We start from the raw sequence: 27,561 nt of genomic DNA, 5'->3' as shown, positions 1-27,561 counted from the left end.
CTAGAGCTATAGAGCGCAGCAGGAGGCGCAGGTCAGACAGTCACTCAGCTCATCCTGAGCTCTCCAGAACGGAGGGATGTTTACCATGAAGCCATCAAAAGGAAACGGGGAATAAACCCATCAGCTGGAATATATTTTTTCATTATCGATTTGTTTTCTTTTTATGTGTTTCGGGTTATTTATTTTTTTCTTTCTAATTTGTATTTTTGATGTCGAGGACTAGAGAGCACTTCAAACAAACCTACTTTTACCTCACTTTATCTCTCCTCCACTTTTCGTTCCCTCCCGTTATATATCAAAGGCACCCCGCGTAAAGGACTGATGGACATGTGGTGGAAAGTGGGGCTCGTGCTGGTGATGTGCTCGGGTCTCACGAGCAGCGAAGCCCGAGAGGAGCACCGGGATTTGTCTCCTCGCAGCATGATGCTCAGAGTGCCGGTCGAAACGTTGGACTTTGGCTTCGTGCCCTCTGTGGTGTACGAAACGCACGCATATTACGAACCGGGTCCCATTGGCGTTCTTTTCCACACTGTCCACGCGTTTCTGTACGTGGTTCAACCCAACCCTTTCCCGAAAGGTGAGATGCACACTGGCTTTGAGAACGCGCAAAAGTTTTCCACATTCTTGCGCGTGTGTTTGAGGGTCAGTTTCACATGGCAAACGTCCACATATTCTTACAGAAGTGTGTTGTAGACTTTAGATAGATGAATATCGCAGGTGCATGCTTTAATATCAGATAAAGGACATCTTATGGCATCTTATGGCAAGCCGTTGTAACATTTATATTTCTTACACCTACCTATCTTTGGTAACACATTATTACATTTAATGGTATTATTGGTTATACTTTATTTTAAGGTGTCCTTGTTACAGTGTAATTATACATTTAAATACTGAGTAATATTAATTTACTACATGTACTTACTAGGTTAGGATTGGGATTAGAGTTTGGCTTAGAGTTACTTGCATGTAATTATGTGTCATTAATTTTAATTATAATAGTACATGTAACGTGTAACAAGAACACCTTAAAATAAAGTGTTACCGTGACATTTTAAGGTGTCCCTGTTACAGAGGAAACACACAAATAAGTATTGAGTAATATGAATAACAACATGTATTTACTATACTCCAAAAATAACCGAAATAATTTTTGGTCAGAAATAGCTAGTACATTTCACAATTGTTTAAGAAGAAACACAAGTAACTTGCTGGATTACATTTTGAAATAGAAAGAATAAAATAGTATTTTTATTTTATTTTATTATTATTATTTTTATTTATTTTTTTGTAACTGTATTTGCAACTTTAATAAATTAGTAAATGAATAAGTGTTTGCTTGTAATTGTGCATAATTTACTGTGATTACTAAGACATTTAACACTTTAACAAGGACACTGTAAAATACAGTGTTACATCTTTATATGTTAATAGTGGCCAGTTTAATTAATTAATTGGTAATCTGAGTCTCTAAGTATGTTTAAATTTCACTTGTTATTCATTATATACTAGGCCCAGTTATTGCAGTAGTGACTTAATATGTATTCAGTTACCATGATAAAATTACATTGTTCCTGGTAACAAATGGTTAAAAATGACTAGTATTAACTTACTTGTACATTTTATTTGATATTAGTGAATTTGTAGATAAGTAGATATGAGACACTAGTATACATCTCATTTGTTACCTTCAAGAAACTGTAAATGTGTAACTAATTGAACAGATGCTCGCCACTGGAATAAGTACTAGTATCTATAATACACTCTATATTAAATATAACCCAGCGCTGGGTTAAAAAAGGACAAACCCAGCTATTGGGTTGCTTTGACCCAGCGGTTGGGTTACTACCCAGAAGGCTGGGTTAAACATTTAACCCAAGCGCTGGGTCAAAACAACTCAATAGCTGGGTTTGTCCTTTTTTAACCCATGGGTTATATTTAACCCAGCATTTTTTAGAGTGTAAATATAGAGATAGGCACAACTACACAAGTATTTAGAAGTAACACCAATGATCAATTATGAAAATTATGATCATGCTTGACATTACTATTCAATTCAAAATTCAATATACATTTTTCAGAAACATGTCAAAAAGAGATTTTTTTAAATTTATTATTTATTTTTTTATTATTATTATTCTTTGATTTGGTTCTACTGCACATCACACATACACAATGTAGCACTTTCTTCCTGAATTGACCAGAATGCAGTGGTTAGTGGCAGATTTGGTCAAGCCAGTCGCAGTTAAGATAATTACAGTAATTTGCAGGAAGAGCAGAGAAGTGTGGAGTGAGAAAACATGATGCCATCTGTTTTGATTTGTAATTTTGTAACAGGGCCATAATAATAATAATAATAATGGATATACAATAACAGTGAAGCACAAATCTTTGATTTACATAGACACATATTTTTAAATAATATGCACCTCTAACATAAAAAGTAATACTAGTTAGAATTAAGGAATAAATATTAAAATGGCTTGCCATAAATAAATGAATTAAAATAATGTGATATGTTATAATGTTATGCCTGGATGCACTCATAAAATCAACTCATGATTCATTCATTATTTGCTTTCTGAACCTGCAGAAAGTATGGATATGTTGGAATGGAAATGATTACTAAACACTGGATAAGACTGCACTGGTTTTGTTACAGTACTGTTTGCACTAACAGTAAAGTTCATTAATGTACAGATTTCCAGGTATAATTCAAAAAGTGAGGTTCATTTTATTCAATGAGGTAATGAGGAGTCCATAGAGACTGGAATTATGTGCAAAATACTGTTGCATATTATAATTTGTTACATTACAGTGCATAGCCGAGACCAGTGCTAGCTGTTTTACAGAGAATTTGGCACAAGTCACATTTATATTGGGGCAGTTTGTCTCATGTTGATATTTTTGTAAATATCACCAATAATAATATTAAGAATCATTTTGTGCTTTACGATTCTTATATACATACACACACACATATATATGTGTGTTTGTGTGCGTGTGTGTATATAGTGTGACAATATGCCCCACTATGGCAATAATAGTGAAAATGTTCATATTTTATATAATATCTTATATTCATATTTTATATATATTTTTAGCCTTCGTGGTATGTGCCTAAACAGAAAGGAAATTTCAAAAATAAACCTTCCCTAAGAAACATTCACTGCAGACCAAAAAAGGTGACAACTAGCCCCGGCCTATTTAAGGTCAGGCTGTTGGCAGGTGGATTTCATTGTGAGGTCAGCATGTTGAGCATAGAGGTGTGCTTGTGTATGTGTGTGTATGTGTGTGAGTAGAATAGGATTGCATGGTTAAGTCCCTGCTGCCTAACCAATTAGCCGATCTGCTCTATGAGTCACCTGCCCAATCAGGTAAGCTGATAATCTGAGTGCCATATGCTCCAAAGGTACATGCAATGCAATGCTCCCAGCTAAACATACGACTAAAAAAAAACAACAACCATTTTGCAATATTTCTGACCTTAACTCACCAATTTTAATGAAAAATAACACAATATAAGAAATGGGATGCCATTTTTAATCTGAAAATATGTGGGTGTGGATTTAGAGACAGACACACATCAAACACAAGCCACAAACAAATATTATTCTGCAATCTCTTTAGTACCGCTAAATCATTCTTTGCAGATTTGTAATTCCTGATCTTATAGAAAGGTACTACTGATGTGGAGATGAGGCTGGATTATTGGATTAAACAGCAGTAACATACACATGGTTCAGGTTAAAGACCTATATAAAGCTATATTTCTCTATTCTGTCTGTCTGCAACTCTTTTTCCAGATTAGTCACAGCTCACAGGTTTAAACACAGTTGGAGCGTGTTGTCTGTGAAGGAATAGATGGATTTATGCGTGATAGACATAATACATCTTAATATCATGACATTCATTCTATCTAAAGTCTGGGCTTTAATCCGGGGACTCCCTTCGTCTCAGCCCAGATAAAGCTTAATATCACTGATCACTGGATTAAAAAAAAAAAAAACCTGCACTGTAATTGAAGGACAGGAAGATCAACACCCAGATATGACCCAGTTATGCTGCCATTGTCTGTGTGTGAAGTGCTGTTCCCTCTCTTTAGACATTGTGTCTTTATTTGTTAACATGTTATATAATATTATACTATACTGCTTTCGAAGACTTCAACTGTTGTGGCTTGTTGTTTCTATGAGAAAAGGAGGGAAGGAAGTGAGAGTGTGTGAATAGGGGTCTAAGGATTAAATAGGAGAGGAATGGGGTTTGGTAGAAGAAGGGGAAAAAAAGAGGAAAGAAAGCATTAAGGGAGAGGGACCACTTAACTGCCCAACAGCAAGACCAGTGTAAGAGGATTAACAATATGCCATTATAACCAGTTCTTTTCCACACCCCACACATCACACACAAATCAATTAGACTCTCTAAAATAAAAATTTTGCTGCTCAGGAAACATTTCTTATTATTATTAATGTGGAAACAGTTGTGTAATTTTCAGGGTAACACTGTGTATAATATAAGTTATCATCATTATAAAATAAAAAAAGAATATTATTATTATTATTATATTTTTTTAATTTTGCTGCTCATTAAACACTTATTATTATTAATAATGAAACAAACATTTTTCTTGCTTGTGTTGCTTAATATTTTTGTGGAAACCATGATACATTTGAAAGATATTTTTTAATAAACAAATTTCAACAGCATTTATTTGAAATCGAACATTATATAACATTTGTAACATTATAAATGTCTTTACACTTTACTTTTGATTAATTTAATGCATCTTTGCTCAATAAAAGTATTAATTTAAATTGTACTGACCCCATAGTTATATTTAATATCTCACTGATTCTTGAAAAGTGGGACAAAACAGGGTGCAAAGTTACAAAAAAAAAAAAAAAAAAAAAAAAAAAAAATTTGGTACTCAGACAAAAGAAACTATATTGTTGTATCTTACATGTAAGCTACTGAGCTATGCTTTGATGCAACCTCCCAACTTTGCTCTTTTTCATCAAAATGTGCTTTTTACCTTGCCATCACTTATTTTGAAATCAAGCCATCAATATGTTTTTAACATTTCAAAACACGTTCTTGTGTTAGCAGACAGATACGTTTTCAGATGTGACCACCAATCTCTCAACAAATATAAAATATCATAATCAAATATTATCAAAATATTTATCTGATGGAGGTGACAGACCTGACAAATCTGACGGTGGTGAAGAAAACCTAAATTTGTAGTCATTTTAACTATCAAATACATTGAATCAATCAATTACTGTATTAAAAATAAATACAACCAACAGTGAGTATGCTATTGTTTATAAAGCTCTTATTCAAGATTCACATTTAAGTATTTTGATATATCATTGGAATACAAATGATCTCTCATCTCAGAACAGTACTGTATGTCTGCTTGTGCATCTAACAAGGTAACCTTTAACCTTTTTACCTCTATCCATGGTATTGACATCTGATGGTGTTGACAAATAAGGTATTTTTTGATAATGTTAATGTTGTATTGTTTTGACTGGGTGGGGATCTGTGACCTATAGTAAAGTTCTGCTATAGTTAGTGTTGTACAGTGCAGTCTTGGCCATGGAGTTATATTGTGGATCATGTTGTGTTGATCTCCTTGCAAGGTGTCATGGCAGAAAAAAACCCCTGCTAAATTTAGTACAACTGTAAAGAAGCTTATCCATTTATGTAAAGGTGTTTTAGGGTTAAGTGTTTGTTTATGTTCGGGTGTGAGCATTACAGTTCTCAGTTCCCTTCTGCAGTACACATAATTGTCTCTACGGGAGGAGACGTTTCATAGACGACACTGTCTGTAACAAACAATTTATATTCAATCATAATGTCACTATATACATGAACATACATTATCTTTGAGTATGTGTGTGCGTATGGATGCAAAAAAGAGTATTGGAAATCATGCATACTGGTACAGAGGTCATTATGTTTGCTGAACTCTCCGAACCTCACTTTTGTTGCAGATAACGTTCTGCATTTGTTTCTTCATTAAGGATATTATTTAGTATCAAAACTTTTCATGGGGAAACAGGCTATGTAATTTAATTTAATGTATTTTTTTATTTAATTTAAATAGTTTGATAAAAAATACCCCAAATGTCTTAAAAACATAAAAATGCATTCTGGAAAGGTTTGTTTCAGAGAGTTCAATTTAATCTTGTGCGAGTTTTACACTATACTGCCATCATTAACACACTTAGAAGTGAGGTGTATAAGTGCATTAAGGCTATGTTTAGTTCAGATGAGGTAAAACGTGATGGGTGAGACTGTGCCATAGAGTATTTGTAGCTTTTAAAAGTATCTTGCAGTTTTCAGTTCAGATGGAATATACATATATATATATGTGTGTGTGTGTGTGTGTGTGTGTGTGTGTGTGTAGAAGACTAATATTATCTATAAATTGTTTAATCTAAAACATGATCATAAATATTACACAGAAATGTAGGCTGAACAGATGCTTTGTAATAGAATCTAACATACTGTAGCAATTGCATTAGCACTGTTAACAGATTATTAAAATAACAGAAAACATTTTGTTTTCTCGAACTTGTGAGCTAATCTGGTAAATTTTATGTTACAGATCTCATTGTTAAAATGGTCCAGCAGAACATGGGAGGAATCAAAGGGAATGATTACAAAAAGGTGTGTGTGTGTGTGTGTTTGGTTGTGCTAAGGATTTTTGTGCCACACTGTATATTATAGTATATGTATGTAAATATGTATATATTTTATATAACAGTTTAAATGAAATCACATGCTCCAATCACAGTTTTTTTTCTCTCTTTATCTTTGGCATGCACACTAATGATGTCTCATCAACCCTACGGCAATGCAGCCAGAGAATGTTGTATTATTACTACAGGTATTGTTAAAAAAATGAAAACTCTAGAGATTTATGGTTTTTATCTCACAGTTCTTACTTTTTTCTCTCACAATTGCAAGTTTCTATCTCCCAATTCCATATTTTCTATTCAGGAGTCAAAATCTTGTAATTCTGACTTTTTCCTTGAATTTGTATCTCACAATCTTTTCTCAGAATAGCTAGTTTATATCTCACAATATTATAGAATAGGGAGATATAAATCCAGAAATGCAAGAAAAAAGTGAATTGTGAAAAAAAGTCACCTTAATAAACTTGCCTTTTTATTTTTCATCTCCTATAGTTATTCAAAGTTACTGATATTTATAACTAAATACATAATGTCTAAGTTGTATCTGACCCATATTTAAATTCCACAACCTAAATACAACATTTAGAGCTAATCAAGCTTTGCTATCTTCATTTGGGGGCTTCTCTCAGCAGATATCAGTATATACTGTAAGATTACTTGTGATTAAATGCTCTCCTCCTCTCCAGGCTATCTACTATGAGCTCGGCTTCATAGTCCTGACAGCACTGGGGGTGATATTTGTGCTGTTCGTGCCGATAGTGGGCCTGTGTTTCTGTGTGTGCCGCTGCTGTGAGAACTGTGGGGGTGAGATGCATCAGAGACAGAAGAAGAACGGCGATTGCCTACGAGGCTTCTACATGGCCACACTAATCACTACCTCTGTCTTCCTCGCGTGAGTCTTCCCCATCTACAAAGAGTGTTTGTGACCATTTATAACAAGTTTATTCATTCCACATGCTTGTGAAAGTCAACTGTTATACATGAAAGACATGAGAAAGTTGCTAATTATGAATTTGTTCAAACTGGCAGATATGAAGTAATGAGATTATTGGTTGAGATTGTTGGCACCATCCAATAATCTGTGCTAGTGTGTCAATTGGACAGCCTTGTTAGTGGATATAAATATAGTAAAAAAAAAAAAAAAAAAACTTGTTTAAATTAAAAAAAAAATGTTGTGCATCTGATATGCTATGAATAAATATTATGCATGAGTGTTTATACATTTTAATCGTTTTACATGACTTTTTGCATACTTTGTAGCAGAAAAGTACACATATTTTAACACAGGGTGAGTCATGTGACATTTACAGCTCAGATGTTTGGTTCAAAGGAAGATGGCAGATTTGAAAAGAAACGCTATCTGACAGCCTTCTCCAGTTATTATATGGAGACAGTAGTGCAAGATATTATAACATACATAAATATATTAAATATTATATAAACTATATATATATATATATATATATATATATATATATATATATATATATATATATATATATATATATATATATATCAATATGTCAGTATATTATATTTTAAGTGAATTAAATTATATTTAAATATTAAATTTTATAAAATTATAGATTAAATTATTTCTAAAATAACTAATAATAATAAAAAATATTAATAAAAAAGTAATAGTAATTAAATTACAATATACCTCTCAAAAGAGTTTTTTTTTCCAAAGAAATTCATATTTTTATTCAGCAAGGATGCATTAAATAAATCAAAACTGTTCCTATTATCTCTCTCATTCACTCAGAAAAGAAAACAAATAAAAGAAAAGTGGAGTATCCAATATTATATAAAATTATTAATTTACTTATATATTTACGTTACATATTTAATTACATTTAGTCATTTATCCAAAGCAACTTACAAATGAGGACAATAGAGGCAATCAGAACCAAGTAAAGAGCAATAATTTGTAAATACTGTGACAAATCTTGGTTAGCCCAACACAGTACATGTAGCAAGGATTTATTTATTTTTAATTAATAAGTAAAAAGAAGATAGAATAGAAGAAGAATACAGAACGCTAGTGATAGAGGGCCATTTATTAAAAAATAAAAATAAAACAAGTCAAAATAGATAAAGTGGGAATAAAATTGAGAGTGCTAGTGTTAGAGGGTCAAGAGAAGATGGAAGAGATGTGTTTTTAGCCGTTTCTTGAAGATTGCTAAGGACTCAGCTGCTCAAACTGCTGTACTTATATAACATTATATACAATTAATAAAATATATAATATATAATTGGTCAGACTGGAAATCTGCCTTACAGCCAATCACTTGTTGAGATTTTATTCCTGATTTGAAATATTATTTAAATGTTTTAGATTTCTGATTCAAACTGTATTATTGAAATACTTTTTGAAAGACACATACTATCTAAATATATATGCGTATATAATCAAAGCAATCATTGATCAATGAATCGATGAATCACAGGTACACTGAACCACCATCATCCTATCTCTGCTCTCTCTCTCGCGCTCTCTCTCTCTCTCTCTCTCTCTCTCTCTCTCCTTTATGTGATAAACACAGGCTGTGCTGCTTCACACTAATCTAGCCTTGTCCAGGCTAGTTACTGGGTCTGTATGTGGTTGTGCAGCTGTGTTTTCTGTTTTCTGTCACATTTGGATAATTATTAATTGATAACTGATACTGAAATTTTAGGAGATTAGAGATAATAATGATTAGAATGAATAAAAGACATTTTTTTTTTGCACATAGTTAATCGGTTGTGTGCACCTTTGCTCGAGAGTGTAATGAACACACCTGCAGTGGTCTAGAATGACACACACACAGACACATTCACACATGTGACATTGATAGCCCTGAGTCTGTCCAGAGAGAAAGTCCCCTCTTTATTTCTGTACCCCATCCCCCTCTTTCTTTCTGCCTCTCTTTTTCTTTTCTGTTTTCTTTCTGTGACAGTGCTGACAGCAGTTGCTTGGGTTACAATGAGTATTTGTTAGGCATAGACTGTACTGTACTGTGTGTGTGTGTACGTGTGTGTGTCTTGATGGACTTTCAATGACTTACTGAGAGGTTTGCAGTAATTGTGCAGGATGAGGACTGGGAGCAGAGAACATGACTTTGCAAATCTCCTCTATTTCTTTCTTCACTCTTTTCTTTCTCTCTCTCTCTCTAAGGCATCCTTTGTTGAATCACATTTCCCCTTTAATAAATCTCTTTTTTTTACTGAGAGAGAAAGAAGGAGTGAGAGAGACAGTGAAAGAGGAAACGGGAGAGTGGGGGAACGGGGAAGGAGTTTGTCTGGCAATAATCTGTAATCAGATGCCACAATTTAATATGTATCTGCACCACTCAGTGTTATCTAGTGGCTATGTGAGCACCACTGTGTGCATTTACTGATTTGTCTAGTTTTGAGTTCAATGTGACATTTTAAGATGCACATATTTGTATGCATATTTATGTATTATGTAATTTAATACATTTTATCAATAAAAGGTTTAAGGTTGATAAATGGTTTTAATGTTTTTGAAAGACACTGAGAATTTTTTGATGATTCTTTGAAGAATAGTTGAATATATATATATATATATATATATATATATATATATATGTGTGTGTGTGTGTGTTGTGTGTGTGTGTGTGTGTGTGTGTGTGTGTGTGTATGTCTTTAAATTTAAATTTAATGCATTTAATGCAAAAAAAAAAAAAAACTTTCTGACACTAAACTTTTGAACGGTAGTAAATTTAAATATTTTATCATTACAAAAATACATGTATTATACTTGTAAATATTAAAATTATTTTAAATGAAAATTTATTTAAATTATTAGTATATTCTTATATGATAATTAATTAATTTATTATATAATATTGTTTAAGAAAATCTGGGAATAGTACCTTGCTCTACTGCTCTGTTGCCAGGGAGGTCTATTTGGAGAAGGCTTTCTGTTAACATTCCCATTCATATCAAAGCTGTTGTTTGGCTAATAGTGCAGAACCTTGTATCTGAAATCGTATGTTTGAAATCTACCATCTTGGTTCCAGGTTTTGTTAAGCCAGTCACCTGAGCTGTAAGTGTCACAAGTCTAACCCTCCCTTCCAATATGTGTACTTTTTAGATACAATGTAAAATGTCATATGCAAAGTTAATAGGATGTCCGATATCTCAGTATTCATGATTTAGTCAAACAAATGCCCAGCTTGGAAGTGTGCAGTCAGTGGTTACTTTGCTTTCCCATAAGGTCATAGGGGGGCTTTGGAGCCATCAGAGTTGGAGGATCTTTTCAAACATAATGCTGATTGGCACGACAACAGTACCACACTGTGGCCGTCTGATATTATTACATGTCACTGGCAGCAATATACAATGAAGGCACATCTGAATTATGAATATCTACTTTATATTGAAATCACAAACTCCCTCCCTGAGCGTGTGTAGTGTTTACATTTAATGTAATTGGTGCACTGGCTTTATTGGTGATAGATAAAACTCTACAATCTTCAATTTCACTATCTTAACAGAACGTCATAACAATACTTGTAAGCACATTATTTTAAACTATTTATGTGTGTGTATTGTTTTGTTTACAGAGTGGGAGTGACGGTCGCCTATGCAGCAAATCAGAACATCACAAATCAGATCAAGAGCACCAGGCGCTTCGTCAGCACTAACATAAGAGACCTGAAATCTTTTGCCAACTACACACCAGCGGTAAGTCATAAACAGGTTAAGACGTAAGAGCTATTACACTGACCGTTATTGTTAGCTGAAAAGCTAACCACATTTAGCTAAGAATTCAAATCTGCAGATTCTGTGGGTTTAGATTCTGTGTGGGTCTTGTCATAAGACACACATGAACATATTTTCACACACTAAAGCTAAAACTGTTTGTCATTGTTCTTTTATTTTATAGCAAATAGACTACCTCTCTGCACAGTACACAACAGCCAAGAACAAAGTGTTATCAGACTTAGACAGTAAGTATTCTGCCTTTCTTCCTCTGTTACAGTATGTATCAATGTGAACATTCACTAACATTAAAACGTTTGGGGTCTGTAGGAGTTTTGCAAAGTTTCTGAAATACAGTGAAACAGTAATATTGTGAAATTTGATCACACTTTAAAATAACTGTTTAAATATATTTTAAAATGTAATTTATTGCAGTGATTCTAAAGATTAATCTTCAGCAACCATTATTCAAGTCATTTTAATATGTGGGTTTGATGCTCAAGAAACATTTTTTATTATTATCATTGCTGACAGTTGTGTATCATTATCAATGTGCCCGCCTAATATTTTTTTGTGGAAACTGTGATACATTTTTTCAGGATCCTTTGATGAATAGAAAGTTTGAAAGATCAGCATTTATTTGAAATAGAAATCTTTTGTAACAATGCAATGCCTTCACTGTCACTTTTGATTAATTTAATGGATTCTTGCTGGATAAAACTATTAATTTCTTTGAATAATAATAAAAAAAATCTTACTGACCACAAACTTTTGAGCATCATTGTACTTGTTGGATCTGTGTTTACGAATTTGTTAATTCGATATCATTGTGGTTTATCAGATATTGGGACTCTGCTGGGAGGACAGATTCATAATCAGCTGGAGAGAGAAGTGGTGCCTGCTTTGGACAATGCTCTTCGCATGACAACAGGTGCAAAACCAATCAAATACACACACTTCACCAAACTGGTCTTACTTTTTGAAATGTGGCATTTCTGTGCAATCCTGAATAACCTGAATAAAAAATAGTAGTTTAATTTCGCATTGTGAGATATAAATTACAAGACGTAAAACCGCAACTGTTAGGTATAAAGTAGTCACAATTACCAGAAGTCACATTTGTGATATTTATTGTCACATTTTGAGGTCTAAAATACTTATTAAAATACTCATTGATCCCTTGACCTTGATGTTGCTAATACCATGCTCTACTGTTTGAGCAACGGGAACACCACAAAACACACACTCGCAGTAAATTTATTCCTGTTAATTTGTTCCTTTCTGTTTCTGTTGCTTGTGATTTTGGATAAAGTTAAAGTGGAGGGTGCTATTAAAGGTAAAACTCAGTGAATTCAGCCATGTGTTTTGTGAACATAGAAATTGTGTTTGTTGTGCATCCTGTTGTTGTTTTAAGTATTGTTGTGTATCTTTATGCATTGCTGCCATATTTTTTTTTTTTTTGCATTTCATCATGTTTTTTCATTTGTTTGATGATGAAATGAGAACCTTAATAGCTAAAGAAAAATCTGAATAGAAAAAAAAACAAATGTATATAAAAAAAATGGCATATACATAAAAATGTTCTGTGATCAGTTGTGTATTTGCAGTAGTGTAATCCCTACCAACGGTTCATTTATGATTTGCATGTGTGAGTGTGTGTTGTAATGAAGGTGTTTTCTGTATGTGTGTGTACTGCAGCCATGCGGGAGTCCAAAGAGGCGTTAGAGAGTGTGACCACATCACTGGAGATCCTGCAGGAAGGGACAGGCAGACTCCAGAACTCTCTTCAGTCTGAACGTGCATCTCTCTCAAACACACTCAACGACCCGGCCTGCTCTAATGGAGATGTAACACACACCTGCAACAGCATCCGCGGAACACTCAGCCAGCTCGCTCTCAGTGCAAACTTTCACGGGGTAACACTCAGACACACACAACCCATATATATTGTACATATGTGTGTATCAGGGTATATAGGAAACTGTCAATTATTAGACAGTACTTCAAGGTGAAATATTTCTTGTTATTCTGTCTCAGTTTTATGTGCAGAGACAACCAAAAGCAAAACATTCTTACAGTGTTTAAAAAATACTTTTATATTTAAAAATAATTAAAGCGTTTACTAATACATTATTAAAATCAACAGTTTTATCTGTTATTTTTTTAATGAACCAGAGCTGACATGAATTAATAATGAACAGGGTAACGCTTTTTAAATACTGTTCCATTGTTAATGAATAACTACACAGGAACAAATTACTAATGCACTCTTAACATTGTAGTAAGTAACTACTATTACCTAACAAGAAACTCTGATTAACGATTTAGTAAATAATAGCGCTCAGTTGAAACTGGTTGATCACTTTTAGCTAATCAATAACTGCTATTTTTTTTATATATATCCTGGAAGACTCCTTAGAACTACTGTATACAGATTCATAATTAATGTGCATTTTGCATAATGAACGTTATGATATACATAAGGTTTTGGATCATTCTGAAGAAACTACTAATTATTTGGATCAGTATTCTAAAGTGGAGATCACGGTAACCCACTAGTAATCATTTAAGTGTTACCAAATGTAGCAAAATGAATTACTAACCACAACCTTACAAAAACCTCAAAAGTTTAGAAGGATTTCAGTAATTACTAGGGAGTTATTTATCACGATCTTCACTTTAGAATACTGATCCAAAAAATGTGTAATTCCTTTAGAGGGATGTAGTTACACCTGAATAATTACTATCCAATACTTTACAAAACCCTGAATAATACTGATCCAAATAATTAGTAATTTGGTAATACTTGAGTCATTACTAATGGGTTACCATGACCTTCATTTTGAATTAATTATACATTGTGCATTATTCATATTAATTATGAACATGTTTCCTGTTAGGTACTTGTAGTAACTAGAGTGCTAATATTTCGTTACTCATGCGTTCTTGTGTAGTTATTCATTAATAGTATTCTAGAATACCTAACAGTATTCTAAAGTGTTACCATGAACAGTTTTATTTGTATTAACTAACAGTAACAAAGATGAATAAACGCTTGGTTAATGTTAGGTATTGTTAGGTAAAGTGTTGCAATCTTAACTTCTAACCCTGAATATGAATTTTAATTTCAATGATGAACATCCCCACATTCCTGATTGTCAAAATTAAGACTCCAAACCAAATTTCCCTTGATCTTTTGACATAGAATAGGTCTTTGTATGTTTAATTCATCCTGCAAATTTCATAACTTAAATGACATTAGCCAATCATAACAGTGTCTGATTACTGACCAGCCTAAAGGGGAGCCTATTATGGTTTTCACTTTTTCAACTTTAGTTAGTCTGTAATGTTGCTGTTTGAGCATAAAAAAAGATCTGCAAAGTTACAAAGCTCAAAATCCAATTCAAAAGGAGATATTTTATTTAACAGAAATCACTTTTCAAAAACTACAACGAACGACTCGTTTGGACTACAACACACATTTTCCGGGATTTGTTATATCACAAATATCGACGAATGGGATGAGACCTGGTTGAGCTGCACTAGAGAAGGCAATGAGTGTTATCACTATGTCGGAGACACGCTAGCTTTTGACTAGGCAGTCAAACTTAGAGTGGTTACAGTCATCCAGGTTTAAATCATGCTCAGATTGATTTGATTCTGATGCAGTATTTACACTGAATCTTGCAGGCGGTAAGGGGCATGCCATTTCCCGACCAGTCGCAGAGTGCTGCCAAACACTACACACACAGGCCCAGCTAACCAATCACAGCACATTTCGTATTTCAGAAGGCGGGCCTTAATTTGATACAGGAACTATTCGAGCCATGCCAGACTGGGGAGAGAGGTGTTGTAATAATATAAAATATGTGGAAAATAATGTGTTTTTCAAACAACATAGAATGAGAGCCTGTTTTAGTACACCCTTAAAACAAAATCAAGACTTTGTAAAAGAGCATACAGGTGCATCTCAATAAATTAGAATGGAAAAGTTCATTTATTTCAGTAATTCAACTCAAATTGTGAAACTTGTGTATTAAATAAATTCAGTGCACACAGACTGAAGTAGTTTAAGTCTTTGGTTCTTTTAATTGTGATGATTTTGGCTCACATTTAACAAAAAACCAACAATTTCACTATCTCAACAAATTAGAATATGGTGACATGCCAATCAGCTTATCAACTCAAAACACCTGCAAAGGTTTCCTGAGCCTTCAAAATGGTCTCTCAGTTTGGCTCACTAGGCTACACAATCATGGGGAAGACTGCTGATCTGACAGTTGTCCAGAAGACAATCACTGACACCCTTCACAAGGAAGGTAAGCCACAAACATTCATTGCCAAAGAAGCTGGCTGTTCACAGAGTGCTGTATCCAAGCATGTTAACAGAAAGTTGAGAAGGAAAATGTGTGGAAGAAAAAGATGCACAACCAACCCAGACAATAACATCATTAAAAGGAACTTAAACCAAAATCGATTCAACAATATCAACCAAACACACACAAGAAAGGACTGAGGCTGGGGTCGAGGCATCAAGAGCCACCACACACAGACGTGTCAAGGAATTTGGCTACAGTTGTATTCCTCTTGTTAAGCCACTCCTGAACCACAGACAACATCAGAGGCATCTTACCTGGGCTACGGAGAAGAAGAACTGGACTGTTGCCCAGTGGTCCAAAGTCCTCTTTTCAGATGAAAGCAAGTTTTGTATTTAATTTGGAAACCAAGGTCCTAGAATCTGGAGGAAGGGTGGAGCAGCTCATAGGCCAAGTTGCTTGAAGTCCAGTGTTAAGTTTCCACAGTCTGTGATGATTTGGGGTGCAATGTCATCTGCTGGTGTTGGTCCATTGTGTTTTTTGAAAACCAAAGTCACTGCACCCGTTTACCAAGACATTTTGGAGCACTTCATGCTTCCTTCTGCAGACCAGCTTTTTGAAGATGCTGATTTCATTTTCCAGCAGGATTTGGCACCTGCCCACACTGCCAAAAGCACCAGAAGTTGGTTAAATGACCATGGTGTTGGTGTGCTTGACTGGCCAGAAAAACTCAGCAGACCTGAACCCCACAGAGAATCTATGGGGTATTGTCAAGAGGAAAATGAGAAACAAGAGACCAAAAAATGCAGATGAGCTGAAGGCCACTGTCAAAGAAACCTGGGCTTCCATACCACCTCAGCAGCGCCACAAACTGATCACCTCCATGCCAAGCTGAATTGAGGCAGTAATTAAAGCAAAATGAGCCCCTATCAAGTATTGAGTACATGTACTGTAAATGAAAATATTTTCCAGAAGGCCAATAATTCACTAAAAAATTGGTCTTATGAAGTATTCTACTTTGTTGAGATAGTGAATTGGTGGGTTTTTGTTAAATGTGAGCCATAATCATCACAATTAAAAGAACCAAAGACTTAAACTACTTCAGTCTATGTGCAATGCATTTATTTAATACACAACTTTCACAATTTGAGTTGAATTACTGAAATAAATGAACTTTTCCACAACATTCTAATTTATTGAGATGCACCTGTAATAGGACCCCTTTAAAGGACTAGCCCCTTAAAAAAGGTCATTTTAGAGAGAAGGTCAGAATGAGGGTTGAAAATCATTTTTCCACATTTTTTTTTCTTTGACATTAAAATAATAAAATCCATGTCATGACCCCTTTAAAGAAGCCATTTCACTCAGATATATGTAATCATAGGGAAGAAAAGTTCATTACAATTTGTGGTTAATGCCAAATTGAAATGCCAGTAAGCTTTAATTACTTTACAGTCGTGATCAATTATTGGCTGGTTTGCTAAACAGTTGCAGGTGGTACTAATGGAAAGGGCATTGTTATTCTAGAGAGCATTTGATTGGACTAAAATCTGTGTGGTTTAATTGTAACTTCTATGTGTCATCCAATAGTTGCCTGAAGTTGAGGCACCTTTGGCCAATCTGGATGCTGTGCTTAAAACAGACCTCAGCAATATTGTACAGAAGGTCAGATGGGTCTATCTTTATCATGCACCCACTTTAAGTCTCCTGTAATGTACTGTGACAGTTTTTTCACCTCCTTTTCTTTTTGTTTATCTCTTTAGGGCTACTCTTCCTTTAATGACACACCAAGGTTGGTCCGCGAACAGACAAAAGAAATTGTGTCAGGTGAGGGCATTCTCTTTATATATCTGTCTAGCTCTGTCCCAAAACCTGTTGTGCTGCCTACATAGCGAATATTGCCTATGATGTCTTAATGTGCTGCCTTCATAAACCCATTGCACCAGAGCATCTGTTGGCACTGTTATTAGGCCTACAGCTTTCTTTGTTCTTTTTCTCCATGCTAACCTCATTTGTTCTCTGTAACTAAAGAAAATACTGAATATTATTCTGCTGTTGTTCTCATATCTGTCCTTGTGCATGCGGGAACCCATCTGTCTCTCTTTAAAAATGAAGCTCTACCCAGTAAGTTTTCCTCAGCTATGTATGGAGTTTTAGTGCCAGATGGGAATATCCCTCCATATTCACAAACACATATTCACTTTGTTGTTCTTTGTCTGTTAGAAGTGAAAGGGCTGCTTGATAAGTCTGGTGGAGAGATAATTGGCTTCACAAAGATGTTCCCGTTAGAACCAGCACTTGAGAACTTCACAAAGTTCCTGACGGAGAGCCAGAAGAACATTGAAGCGTACTATCCACAGATCGACCAGCTGGACTTCTACAGGTACTTCTGTAAACTCTTTTTCTGGGATGTTATTGAGGATTCTTTTGGGAAACACTGCCCTGGTATTAAAGTAATATTTAAAAGTGCAAAATATTTATACAATATCGTTCAAAATGTTTTTGAAAAAATTTGATATGCTCACCCAAGCTACATTTATTTGATCAAAAATGGTAAAATTGTTAATAATGGTAATATTGAAATATTCTAACATGCTTGAATATGTTTATCTGGTGCTCAAGCAACATTTCTTATTATTATCAATGTTGAAAATAATTGTGCTGCTTACAGTTTATTCCAACTGCTTACACACAAAATCTTTACTTGTCACACAGTTTCTGAAACCTGACACTCAAAAATCAGAACCACACACCAAATCTGCAAAACCATACACTAATTCTCAGCCTTTTTAATTTCATAAAACACTTTTTGCTAAATACAACACAATTCTCTGTGTAACAGGAATTACTATTATGGCAAAGGTGTTTGCATATGTTTGTGATATTTCTAAAAAAAAAATTTTAGAAAAAACCATTAAACATCTAAAAAAAATAATTATTTTAGTGAAAACCATGATATATTTTTTTGTTTTCAGGACATTTTTATGCATTTATTTTGAAATAGAAATAATTGTAATTTGATCAATTTAATGCATCCTTGCTGAATAAAATTATTCATTTCTGTAAAAAAAAGAAATAAATACTGACAACAAACTAAATATTTGTAGACCAATGCAGTCTAGTGTACACTCTCACCTTCACTCAGTATGTCTTTATCTTTGTGTTTGTGTTTTAGATGGATAGGGTGTGTGGTGATTTGCTGTATGGTCGTGTTGGTTCTGGCCTTTAACTTCCTGGGTCTGCTGTGTGGATCATGTGGCTATGATAAAAATGCTACACCCACAACACGTGGCTGTCTGTCCAACACCGGAGGAAACCTACTGATGGCGTGAGTTACAATGACATAACCAAAACAACATATACTGTATACAATAACACAATACCTTGCCACAAAGTGCTTATAAAATATATATTTGAAGATAGTTAAAGTTAGATACTAAATTTATTTTGCATTCTTTTTGTTTTGTTTTGTTTTCTTCATGGTCAGTTCTGTTGGCTTCAGCTTCATCTTCTCCTGGGTGCTCATGGGAGTTGTCGTCACCACATTTGTTGTTGGAGGAAACATAGAGAAGCTTGTGTGTGAGCCGCTGGCTAACAGACAGATTTTTAAGGTACTGGTTTACTACTCTATAATGAGAAACAACAATTTGATTTATGTTTTACAACAGTAGATAACAGCTTATATTTACAAAAATACAAAAACAATAAAACTATGCATAAGTAAATCAGCTATCTTGGGTTACTTCTTGCACACTTGTAAGTACAGATGTAAGCACAAACTCTGTAGTTTTTTTTGGAAGGGAGTAGAGAAACAGTCTATTCTTAATTAACTCACAACACTAGAGTCCTTGTATTTTTGTTAAACTGTGGTTAAGCTTGGGTTGTGTGTGTGTGTGTGTTTAAGCAAAAGTTTAAAAATGGGGATTGGTAGTTCATAAGTAAATCTTGGTTAGTTTTAGTGACGTGACATACAGCCAAGTTTGGTGACCCATACTCAGAATTCGTGCTCTGCATTTAACCCATCCAAAGTGCACACGCACAGCAGTGAACACACACACACCATGAACACACACCCGGAGCAGTGGGCAGCCATTTACGCTGTGGCGCCCGGGGAGCAGTTGGGGGTTTGGTGCCTTGCTCAAGGGCTCCTCAGTCTTGGTATTGCCGGCCCGAGACTCGAACCCACAACCTTAGGATTAGGAGTCAAACTCTCTAACTTCTAGGCCACGACTTCCCCATAGAGCATAGATAGCTTATGGTTACATGAATTTTAGCAAGTATTCAAGGAAAAAAATGTTTCTCTTAGGCAACAAATTTAGTTCAAATCCTGGCTCCTACAGTAACCTGTTCCCTCTCTCCACTATGTATGTTGTCTTAAAAAGTCAAAACTTTGTTACCAAAATCTCTCAAGCTATTACTCATGACGGTTTGTACATTAATATTAAATTAATATTTCTTTATTGGTGGGCCACAGATTTAGAAAAGTCATACATGTTTGCAACAACACAAAAGTGTAAATGGAATTTATGTAAATGATGACACAATTACCATCTCCAATCTTTATGATTAGCATATGGAAAATTAACTTTTAGACACATAAATTTGTTTTTGTTTTTTAAATGCTGTTCAGATCATCGACACACCATATATGGTCCATCCTGCCAAAAAGAACTTTCTTCCTGGTATGCTGTTTCAAGACCCAAACATCGACCTTACTGTTGGCAGTATGTACAGGTAAGTGTGTGAGCAAAGATCAATGCTAAAGATCAAGAAGAGCTATTCTGTCATCAGTTACTTGCCCTCATGTCATTCCAAACCCTTAAGACTTTCTTCAAAATACAAATGAAGATATATTTATAAGGAAACCACTGAAAGTCCATAACACTAAAACTTCGACACTTCTAAAAGTTAATAATGACAATATGTGGTTTAATCCAAGTCTTCTTTCAGTGGAGGGATGGAATTCTCTTAGGTTTCATTAAAAATATCCTAATTTGTGTTATTAAGGTAAACCAAAGTTTCATTGTATGATTTTGAAACAACATGAATAAATAATTAATTAGACACAGAAGGCTGTTTACTCTGTGAGAAGATGTGTTCATTCTCTTTTTTTTTACTTTTTTTTCCCTGCTCATAGAGATTGTTACGAGAATAATGGTTTATATTCTACACTACAACTGGAGACTAAGTTCAACTTCAACAAGTTTCTCAATGCCACAGTGGTGCGTGAGCAGATTTAAGAAAGACAAAAAGCATTTAATATACTTTTGTGTACATCTACATACTGAGCATGACATCAATTCTTTAAGCATGTGTTTTGTGATTTCTTAACAGTATAACCCGGAACTGACCAAGATATTTAACAGTGTGAATGTGGATCTCAAGGGGATGTTTCTTCTGGAACAGGAGGGCAAAAATAACCTTGTTGACTTTGCCAACACAGGCATTGGAGATATCGACTATCAGGCTTATCTAACTGAGGTAACCAACACACTCTCACAGACACTTACACACACAACAACACAAGGCTTTTAACGAGAATGATTTGTTTGACAGGTGAATAAAGGAGTGACAGTTGTGGATCTTTTGTCCTATGCAAATGAACTTGAAGCTCAAGCAGACCAACTGGTGAGTCAAATACAAATCACTTTCAGTTAGTAATGATCCCAGCCACTATGTATAATATTTGAAGATATCAGGTTAGGTATTATTTACTGTGTGTATCAAACTAAATTACGTCAGTTAACACCCAGAGGCCAGTCTCTGGAACATTTCCCCTCTAGTGTAGATGGGCACAAGCACTTCATTCATGAGGGGAAAACACACAGCTACAGGATGTATGGAGCTGCAGTGTGTGTATGTGCTTACGGGAATATGACTGAGGGTCTTTTACAGCACTTGGGCTTAAAATCTTGTCACATCTGAGACGTGAGCCTGTTTGTTAATATTGCAGTTAAATAAGTCAAATTCTGCCTTTATTATTGTAAGTCTTTGCCTTTCAAAGTAGGAGGATGACCCAGACCCAGCCATTACATCTTAAAATGTAAAAATAAATTATACAATTTTTAAAACCATTGTCTATAATCTACACAAAGAGTGAATAAATGAAACATTTCAATATTTCTTGAATGAAAATTATTTATATCAATTTGCAGAAATTCGTAGAAATACAGCAATATAGCAATAATTAAAAAACAATTTAATTGTATTTGTTTATGGTTAATAAAATTCTAGCTCTGAAGTTAGCCTTATATTATTTTATCTTGCAATTTATTCCCAAAATGTTTCAAATTTCCAACATGCATTGCTGTTAAAGATGTGGTAAAAATGTTTCTGACTCTCAAGAAATAAAATACAAAAGGGACAGATTTTAATTCTCTTGTGATGCATGTATGTCCACTGCTGAATTTGTTATTGGACAAATTAAGTAAACTAGTGAAAGTAATTGTTCATGTGTTTTAATGGAAGGACAACTCTATTTCTTTCTCTCTTATCTTTTTCTCAGCCACGAGGGGCTCTTGAGAATGCGCTTAAGGGCCATGCCAGCAGTATAAGACAGATCCACAAAGAACAAGTGGTGCCAATGGAACAGGCTATGGTAAACATGCACACACACACACACACACACACACACACACATACACAAACACTAAATTAAGGAATTCTGTAGACTTCTGTTTTTTTAAAATACAGCTAGTAAGATGTAACTCATTTCTGAGTACAAATTTGTCTCCAAAATATGGTTAAGTACTGTAGGTACAAAAACAAACACACACAAACTGGCATATACAGTGTATATGACTTATGGGGATTCTCCATAGGCATAAATGTTTTATACTGAACTAGTCATATTTACTATCCCTTAACCCCACCCCTAAACGTAACCCCCATAGAAAACTTTGTTAGTATGTTTTCAAGCTGTTTTATAAGGACACAGGAAGGTTAAATCTAAGCTTTATTCTTTATTCTTTTTTTTAATGGAACCAAAGAAATTTGTGAAAGCAAGGGTAAGCCAACAGTTGGTACTGTGATGTGATAATCCAAAAAATGAATGTTCTTTTGAAAACTGTGTTTTAGTAAATGTGGACCACTTTAGTAGTTCAGATGTGTTCTGTAAATGTTTGTGTTTGCACGTTTGTGTGAGTGTCCTCTTTTTGGCTCATTGTGTTTGTTCTGTGTGATTTTTCAGCAACTGTTATTCAGTGACTTAAGAAATGTTCAAAAGAGCACACTTGAGCCTGACTTACTGAAAATAATTAGAATTGAAGAAACCAGTGACTCTTTGAGGGCTGACCAGATTGTAAGGGATTTATATAGTATTTTATATTTATTGAAATAGAATGTATATGGTTTTTTTTCTTGTAGGGCACTCTAAGTCAAAGCATTAAGCTGCTTCAGAAAACCTCCAGAGAACTACCTGTAAGTACAGTAAATACACAAATCTTTATGTAAAACTTTCTATATAATAAATGGTACTTGGTTTTTGATATTTGTATAATGCAATGACATTTACACATTGTTACAAAAGTAGAAATGTTTTCAAATAAATGTATAAATGGATCATGTTAATAATTATGTATTATTCCTCATGGTTTTTCCTCTAGATTAAAGTGACAAATGTCTTGAATGCCATTGAGGCAGTAGAGTACCTCATCGCTAACAATGCCTCACATGTGGTCAAACAGGTACAAATACATTTACATTAACAATACTGGGGAAGATGTTATATATTTTTCAATAGGTCAGTAATAAATGCTCTGTATGTATTTTTTTTTTAACAGTTTGTTGTTGTGTTTTTGTTAACATGTCACAGGAGACTGATAAATTCATTAAGAACATTATGGGATATTTTTCACAATATACGGAGTGGGTCAAGCACTCTGTGAGTATGCTAATACAAGATTAAGTCCAAAAGAGCAGTACTTTATCATATGACACTGCAACTTAATCAGTTAAACTAATGTCTGTCTCTGTATGTGCAGCTGGAAATGGAGGTCGCCCAGTGCAAGCCCATCAGCAACATCATAGACTCGCTAGAGATTGTAGCCTGCAGCTTCATCGTTGACTCAGTGGTAAGAGATACAAAACCGCTTTCACACATATAACACATACAAGAACCCACACTCACGAAACATACTACATATAACCATGAATATGCGCAGAATATGCATGAATGTTTCTCAACACACACACACACACACAAACAGAACAAGATTGGCACATTCAGTGTTCACAGTGCGTATGCTTGTGTGAACTGAAACCATGAACTTACAGAATATAGTCCAAAGGCAAACACACACTCACTTTTCACACACACAAAAAAATCATACAGTATGTGTGTTCATATATGCCTACATAATTTCAAGAAAATTATTTATATGAGCTGTTCATTGTGTGTTTTAGAACACATTCTGGTTTGGTCTTGGAGGATGCTGTTTGTTACTCATTCCCAGCATCATCATGTCGGTAAAACTCGCCAAATTCTACCGCAGGATGGACACTGAAGACGTCTTTGATGAGTGAGTGCATACATACTTGCTGAATTTAGACTGAACCACCAGAAGATTGCACTACCTGTCATATGTGAAGTGAAATATGGCAGCTTTTCTAAAGGACATCACATTCAGAACTGCAACTAAACTGAAAATCTTTTCATTTTAAAGATTCAAGGAGGACTTTCGTTCCACATGTTTGAAACAACCTTGTTTCCTTCTTTTAAGAATCATCTTAAGTCTCTTAGAACCTCAAGTTCCACTCTTATTTTCCATATTCTCCAGTTGTTCACATTCTAATAACAAACCACTTCTATTTTTTCCATCTTTTCATCTGCAGCTTTAATTTTTAACTTACCATTGCACATTGAAATGTTTAAATACCTTAATTTTATACTTTTTTTACTGAAATCTTGTCACTGTACTTACTGTAAATCATACATCTCATGCACATTTTAGAAGCAACTAATGTTTACATTCACTGTTTTATTTACAGTAGTATGGACGTTGTTGTAAGTGGTTATCATAATGAGTCTTTATATGGCATAAACAACCCCGTGATGAGCAGGTAGAGTTTATTTTGCCTCTTCGTCTCTGCATGATAAAATCAGTATTAGCTGAAGTCAATTGTCTGCATGTGCATTTATATGTACAGTATGCATGTGATATCAACATGAGCTGACTTTGGACACCAAAAATATGATTATAAGATTCTATTATTAATATATACAATATATATTTTACTAGGTTTAAAAACAAACAGATATGTGTCTTTCATACTGTACATGATAATATTCCTGAATGCACTTTAGCATGTTAAACTCTGGTTAGGGTTTTAAGTTTTTTTTTTTTTTTACATTTTTATTTATTTAGTTTTAAACAGACAAAATAACATAGGTCTATTGTTTTATTGATCAAAGTATGAAAATAGTTGCATGAATTTTTAATTTGGTGGACTTGTTTTGATAGCCCAAAATAAATTGATCCATTTCTATAATTGAAATGCATGCATAGTGAATAATGTAATAGCATGATATTTTTTTCCCAGCATCCATCTCTATCCATCCACCGCATGACAGTTTTCGGTTCTTTTTTGGAGCTAATTGAAAGATATGTTTTGTTTTAGATCTGTCCAAATTACACTGCCATTCCAAACTTTCAAAACTAAAGGAGTTTTCACAATTAACCTGGAACCTTTTTGCAGCTATCCATCCTATGATACAATGAGGTGGTATCCTCGGGCCTCAGCCCCCCCAAGACAGCCTGACTGGTGACACAAATTCACACACAAACACACTTTCACATGGGTTATGCAACCGTATATGCATCCTACAGGTACAAAACCTTTCAACAGTTCATCTGTTCTTTCTCTCTTTGCATTGATATTTCCATACATCTCCTCTGAAAACACATTCGTTCTTGTCAGTGTTCAACTTGTTTTCAAATTTCTGCTTTATGTGTCAACTTCTCAACTTGAGTTTTTTTTGTATTCATTCATGGTCAACCACTATTTCTTTATTAAGACATTTGTTGTCCTTTTCATCTTTCTACTTTTCTTTGTCACACATCAGGAATTCACCATCTTTCCATGTTCTACACAGTCCTGTGTATGTTCCTCATAGTTACTTTCAGTTAATGTTTCACTGAAATCATACGTGTTGTCATTGATCTTTCACATATTCTTCCGCTAACATGTAACATTGCTTGACTTTCCATGACTGCTTGATCTTTGACTCATATATATCATACTCTCCATCTTTGTATAAATTAAGTCATTGGAAATATTGTCATTTCTGTGACATTTGAGTAAAATTGTCTTTTTTTTTCTTCTACAGTGGTACTGAGAACTGGAACTAAAGAGAGTTTAGCAGGTAAAACAATCACACTCTGTCACATGTTATGGTACCTCAAGCTTTTAAGATTTGAATGTATTTTTTTCAGTCTAAATTGATTGGTTGATTGACTGATTGGTGTTTTGTTTTTAGTCAGGGATTGTCATTCTTAATTAAGATTCTGAAGACGACAACCAAAGATGGATAAAAAGGGAATATAATCAGTGAAAATTGAATTAATAACAGTTCATTCCAGTTTCTAACAACAATACATACTCAGACCTTAACTGAAGAATTTCAAGCATATTCTTCATACAGTTTATCATACATGGTAAACAGCAATGTGTTCTTTTTATACACTTTCAGAAAGTTTTTGAAAGTTTTTATGTATTTTGTTAATATCTGTTTTATAAAATGTCCTTTAGACAATTGTGGGTACATCTAGATTTTGCATTGGTCTTTTTATCATTTGATATAAAAGGGCAAGAAAGGTCTGTGATGTCAGTCTGTGCACTGTGATATTTTCTTGTCAGTTATTGATCATGAAACCATGAACCAAACATCTCAAGTCTGAATGTCAAAGCAGTTTCTGAAGTCTTTACAGTAGAAAGTGAAGTTCTTCATTTATCAATTTATCTTTTCAGTTTTTCTGTTAAATGTTACTTTTTTGTACATTTTATTGTTCAATGAATGAATCAAGTATTCGTTTCAGAAAGGTTTCTTAGTAAGAGGAAATTTGCTAACTACGTTGGATGCACTGGAAAAGGCTCAATGTCTTGAAAGACAAATTAAGCCAATGTCCTAAAAGACTGATTGATCCTATGTTTAAAATATCAGTACTTTTGATACAAGACAATAATTACATCACTAAAAACAAATGACTATTATAGATCAGTACATTTTTTGTTTCTTGTTCTTGTCTTTCTGTTTTCTTCTTTTGAGTGTCTTACGTATTTAATTTTCTTTTTGTGTCTACTTCAATACAAGAAACTGAAAATAGATTAATATGTTCAGTTTGTAACGTACTGTAATTTCTTAAAATGCAGGTATGAGTACAGCATACAGTGGTCATACAATTCCACAGAGTCCTCTATTGTATAATAAACCAAAGGTTTTTCTCATATACCAAAAAAGGTTTGTGAATGAAATTTAAACTAAATTCCAAATCACATCTCTCTCATGGCCTACTGTGTGCTACTGTATGCACATGTTCTTTGGCAGTTGTACAGTACTGATCCCCAGGGTCTTGTTGTCACCGATGTTATGAGACTCAAAGGCACTTGTACCAAGTGTTTTGGATTATTATAATGTTAATCCCACTGGAACTTGGAGGCTGTGTTACAATAAAAACAATCAGCTCAAAATGATTTGTGTTTATGTTTTGTAAAAGGTACAGATACTTGCCACTTTTGCATCCTTTTTTAGTGTAACAGGTTTGTTTTAGTATATAGTAATATGTATTTTTATGTGTTTTTATTCATTTTTTCATTTCAGTTTATTTTTA

General features: G+C 34.1%; 1 protein-coding gene across 12 annotated transcripts; it reads left to right on the top strand.

Moving 5' to 3' along the window:
• The first annotated feature begins 24 nt into the window (after window positions 1-24).
• On the top strand, window positions 25-27,421 carry LOC109047981 (prominin-1-A-like). 12 transcript variants are annotated; one of them, XR_006153678.1, is made up of 30 exons: window positions 25-577; window positions 6,617-6,678; window positions 6,872-6,898; window positions 7,394-7,599; window positions 11,279-11,399; window positions 11,602-11,665; window positions 12,259-12,348; window positions 12,730-12,753; window positions 13,116-13,333; window positions 17,324-17,398; window positions 17,497-17,560; window positions 17,849-17,857; window positions 17,957-18,116; window positions 18,909-19,061; window positions 19,221-19,344; window positions 20,364-20,467; window positions 20,871-20,955; window positions 21,068-21,214; window positions 21,290-21,361; window positions 22,239-22,331; window positions 22,723-22,740; window positions 23,099-23,152; window positions 23,338-23,418; window positions 23,547-23,615; window positions 23,716-23,805; window positions 24,137-24,252; window positions 24,722-24,793; window positions 25,430-25,560; window positions 26,061-26,096; window positions 26,211-27,421. XR_006153678.1 is itself a non-coding variant. In XM_042716183.1 (28 exons), the coding sequence occupies exons 1-27, from the start codon at window positions 322-324 to the stop codon at window positions 26,080-26,082; spliced, it is 2,604 nt and encodes an 867-aa protein (XP_042572117.1). In that variant the 5' UTR covers window positions 25-321; the 3' UTR covers window positions 26,083-26,096; window positions 26,211-27,421. The 12 variants fall into 12 exon arrangements, 3 of the variants coding, with proteins under 3 accessions (XP_042572117.1, XP_042572118.1, XP_042572119.1); XR_006153681.1 differs by lacking the exon at window positions 12,730-12,753; XR_006153679.1 differs by lacking the exon at window positions 17,849-17,857.
• The last annotated feature ends 140 nt before the right edge of the window (window positions 27,422-27,561 follow it).

Source organism: Cyprinus carpio, chromosome B1 (genome assembly GCF_018340385.1).
Source record: "Cyprinus carpio isolate SPL01 chromosome B1, ASM1834038v1, whole genome shotgun sequence".
NCBI lineage: Eukaryota > Metazoa > Chordata > Actinopteri > Cypriniformes > Cyprinidae > Cyprinus > Cyprinus carpio.
The sequence above is the reverse complement of the archived record's forward strand: the minus strand, read 5'-3'. Positions and strand labels throughout refer to the sequence as shown.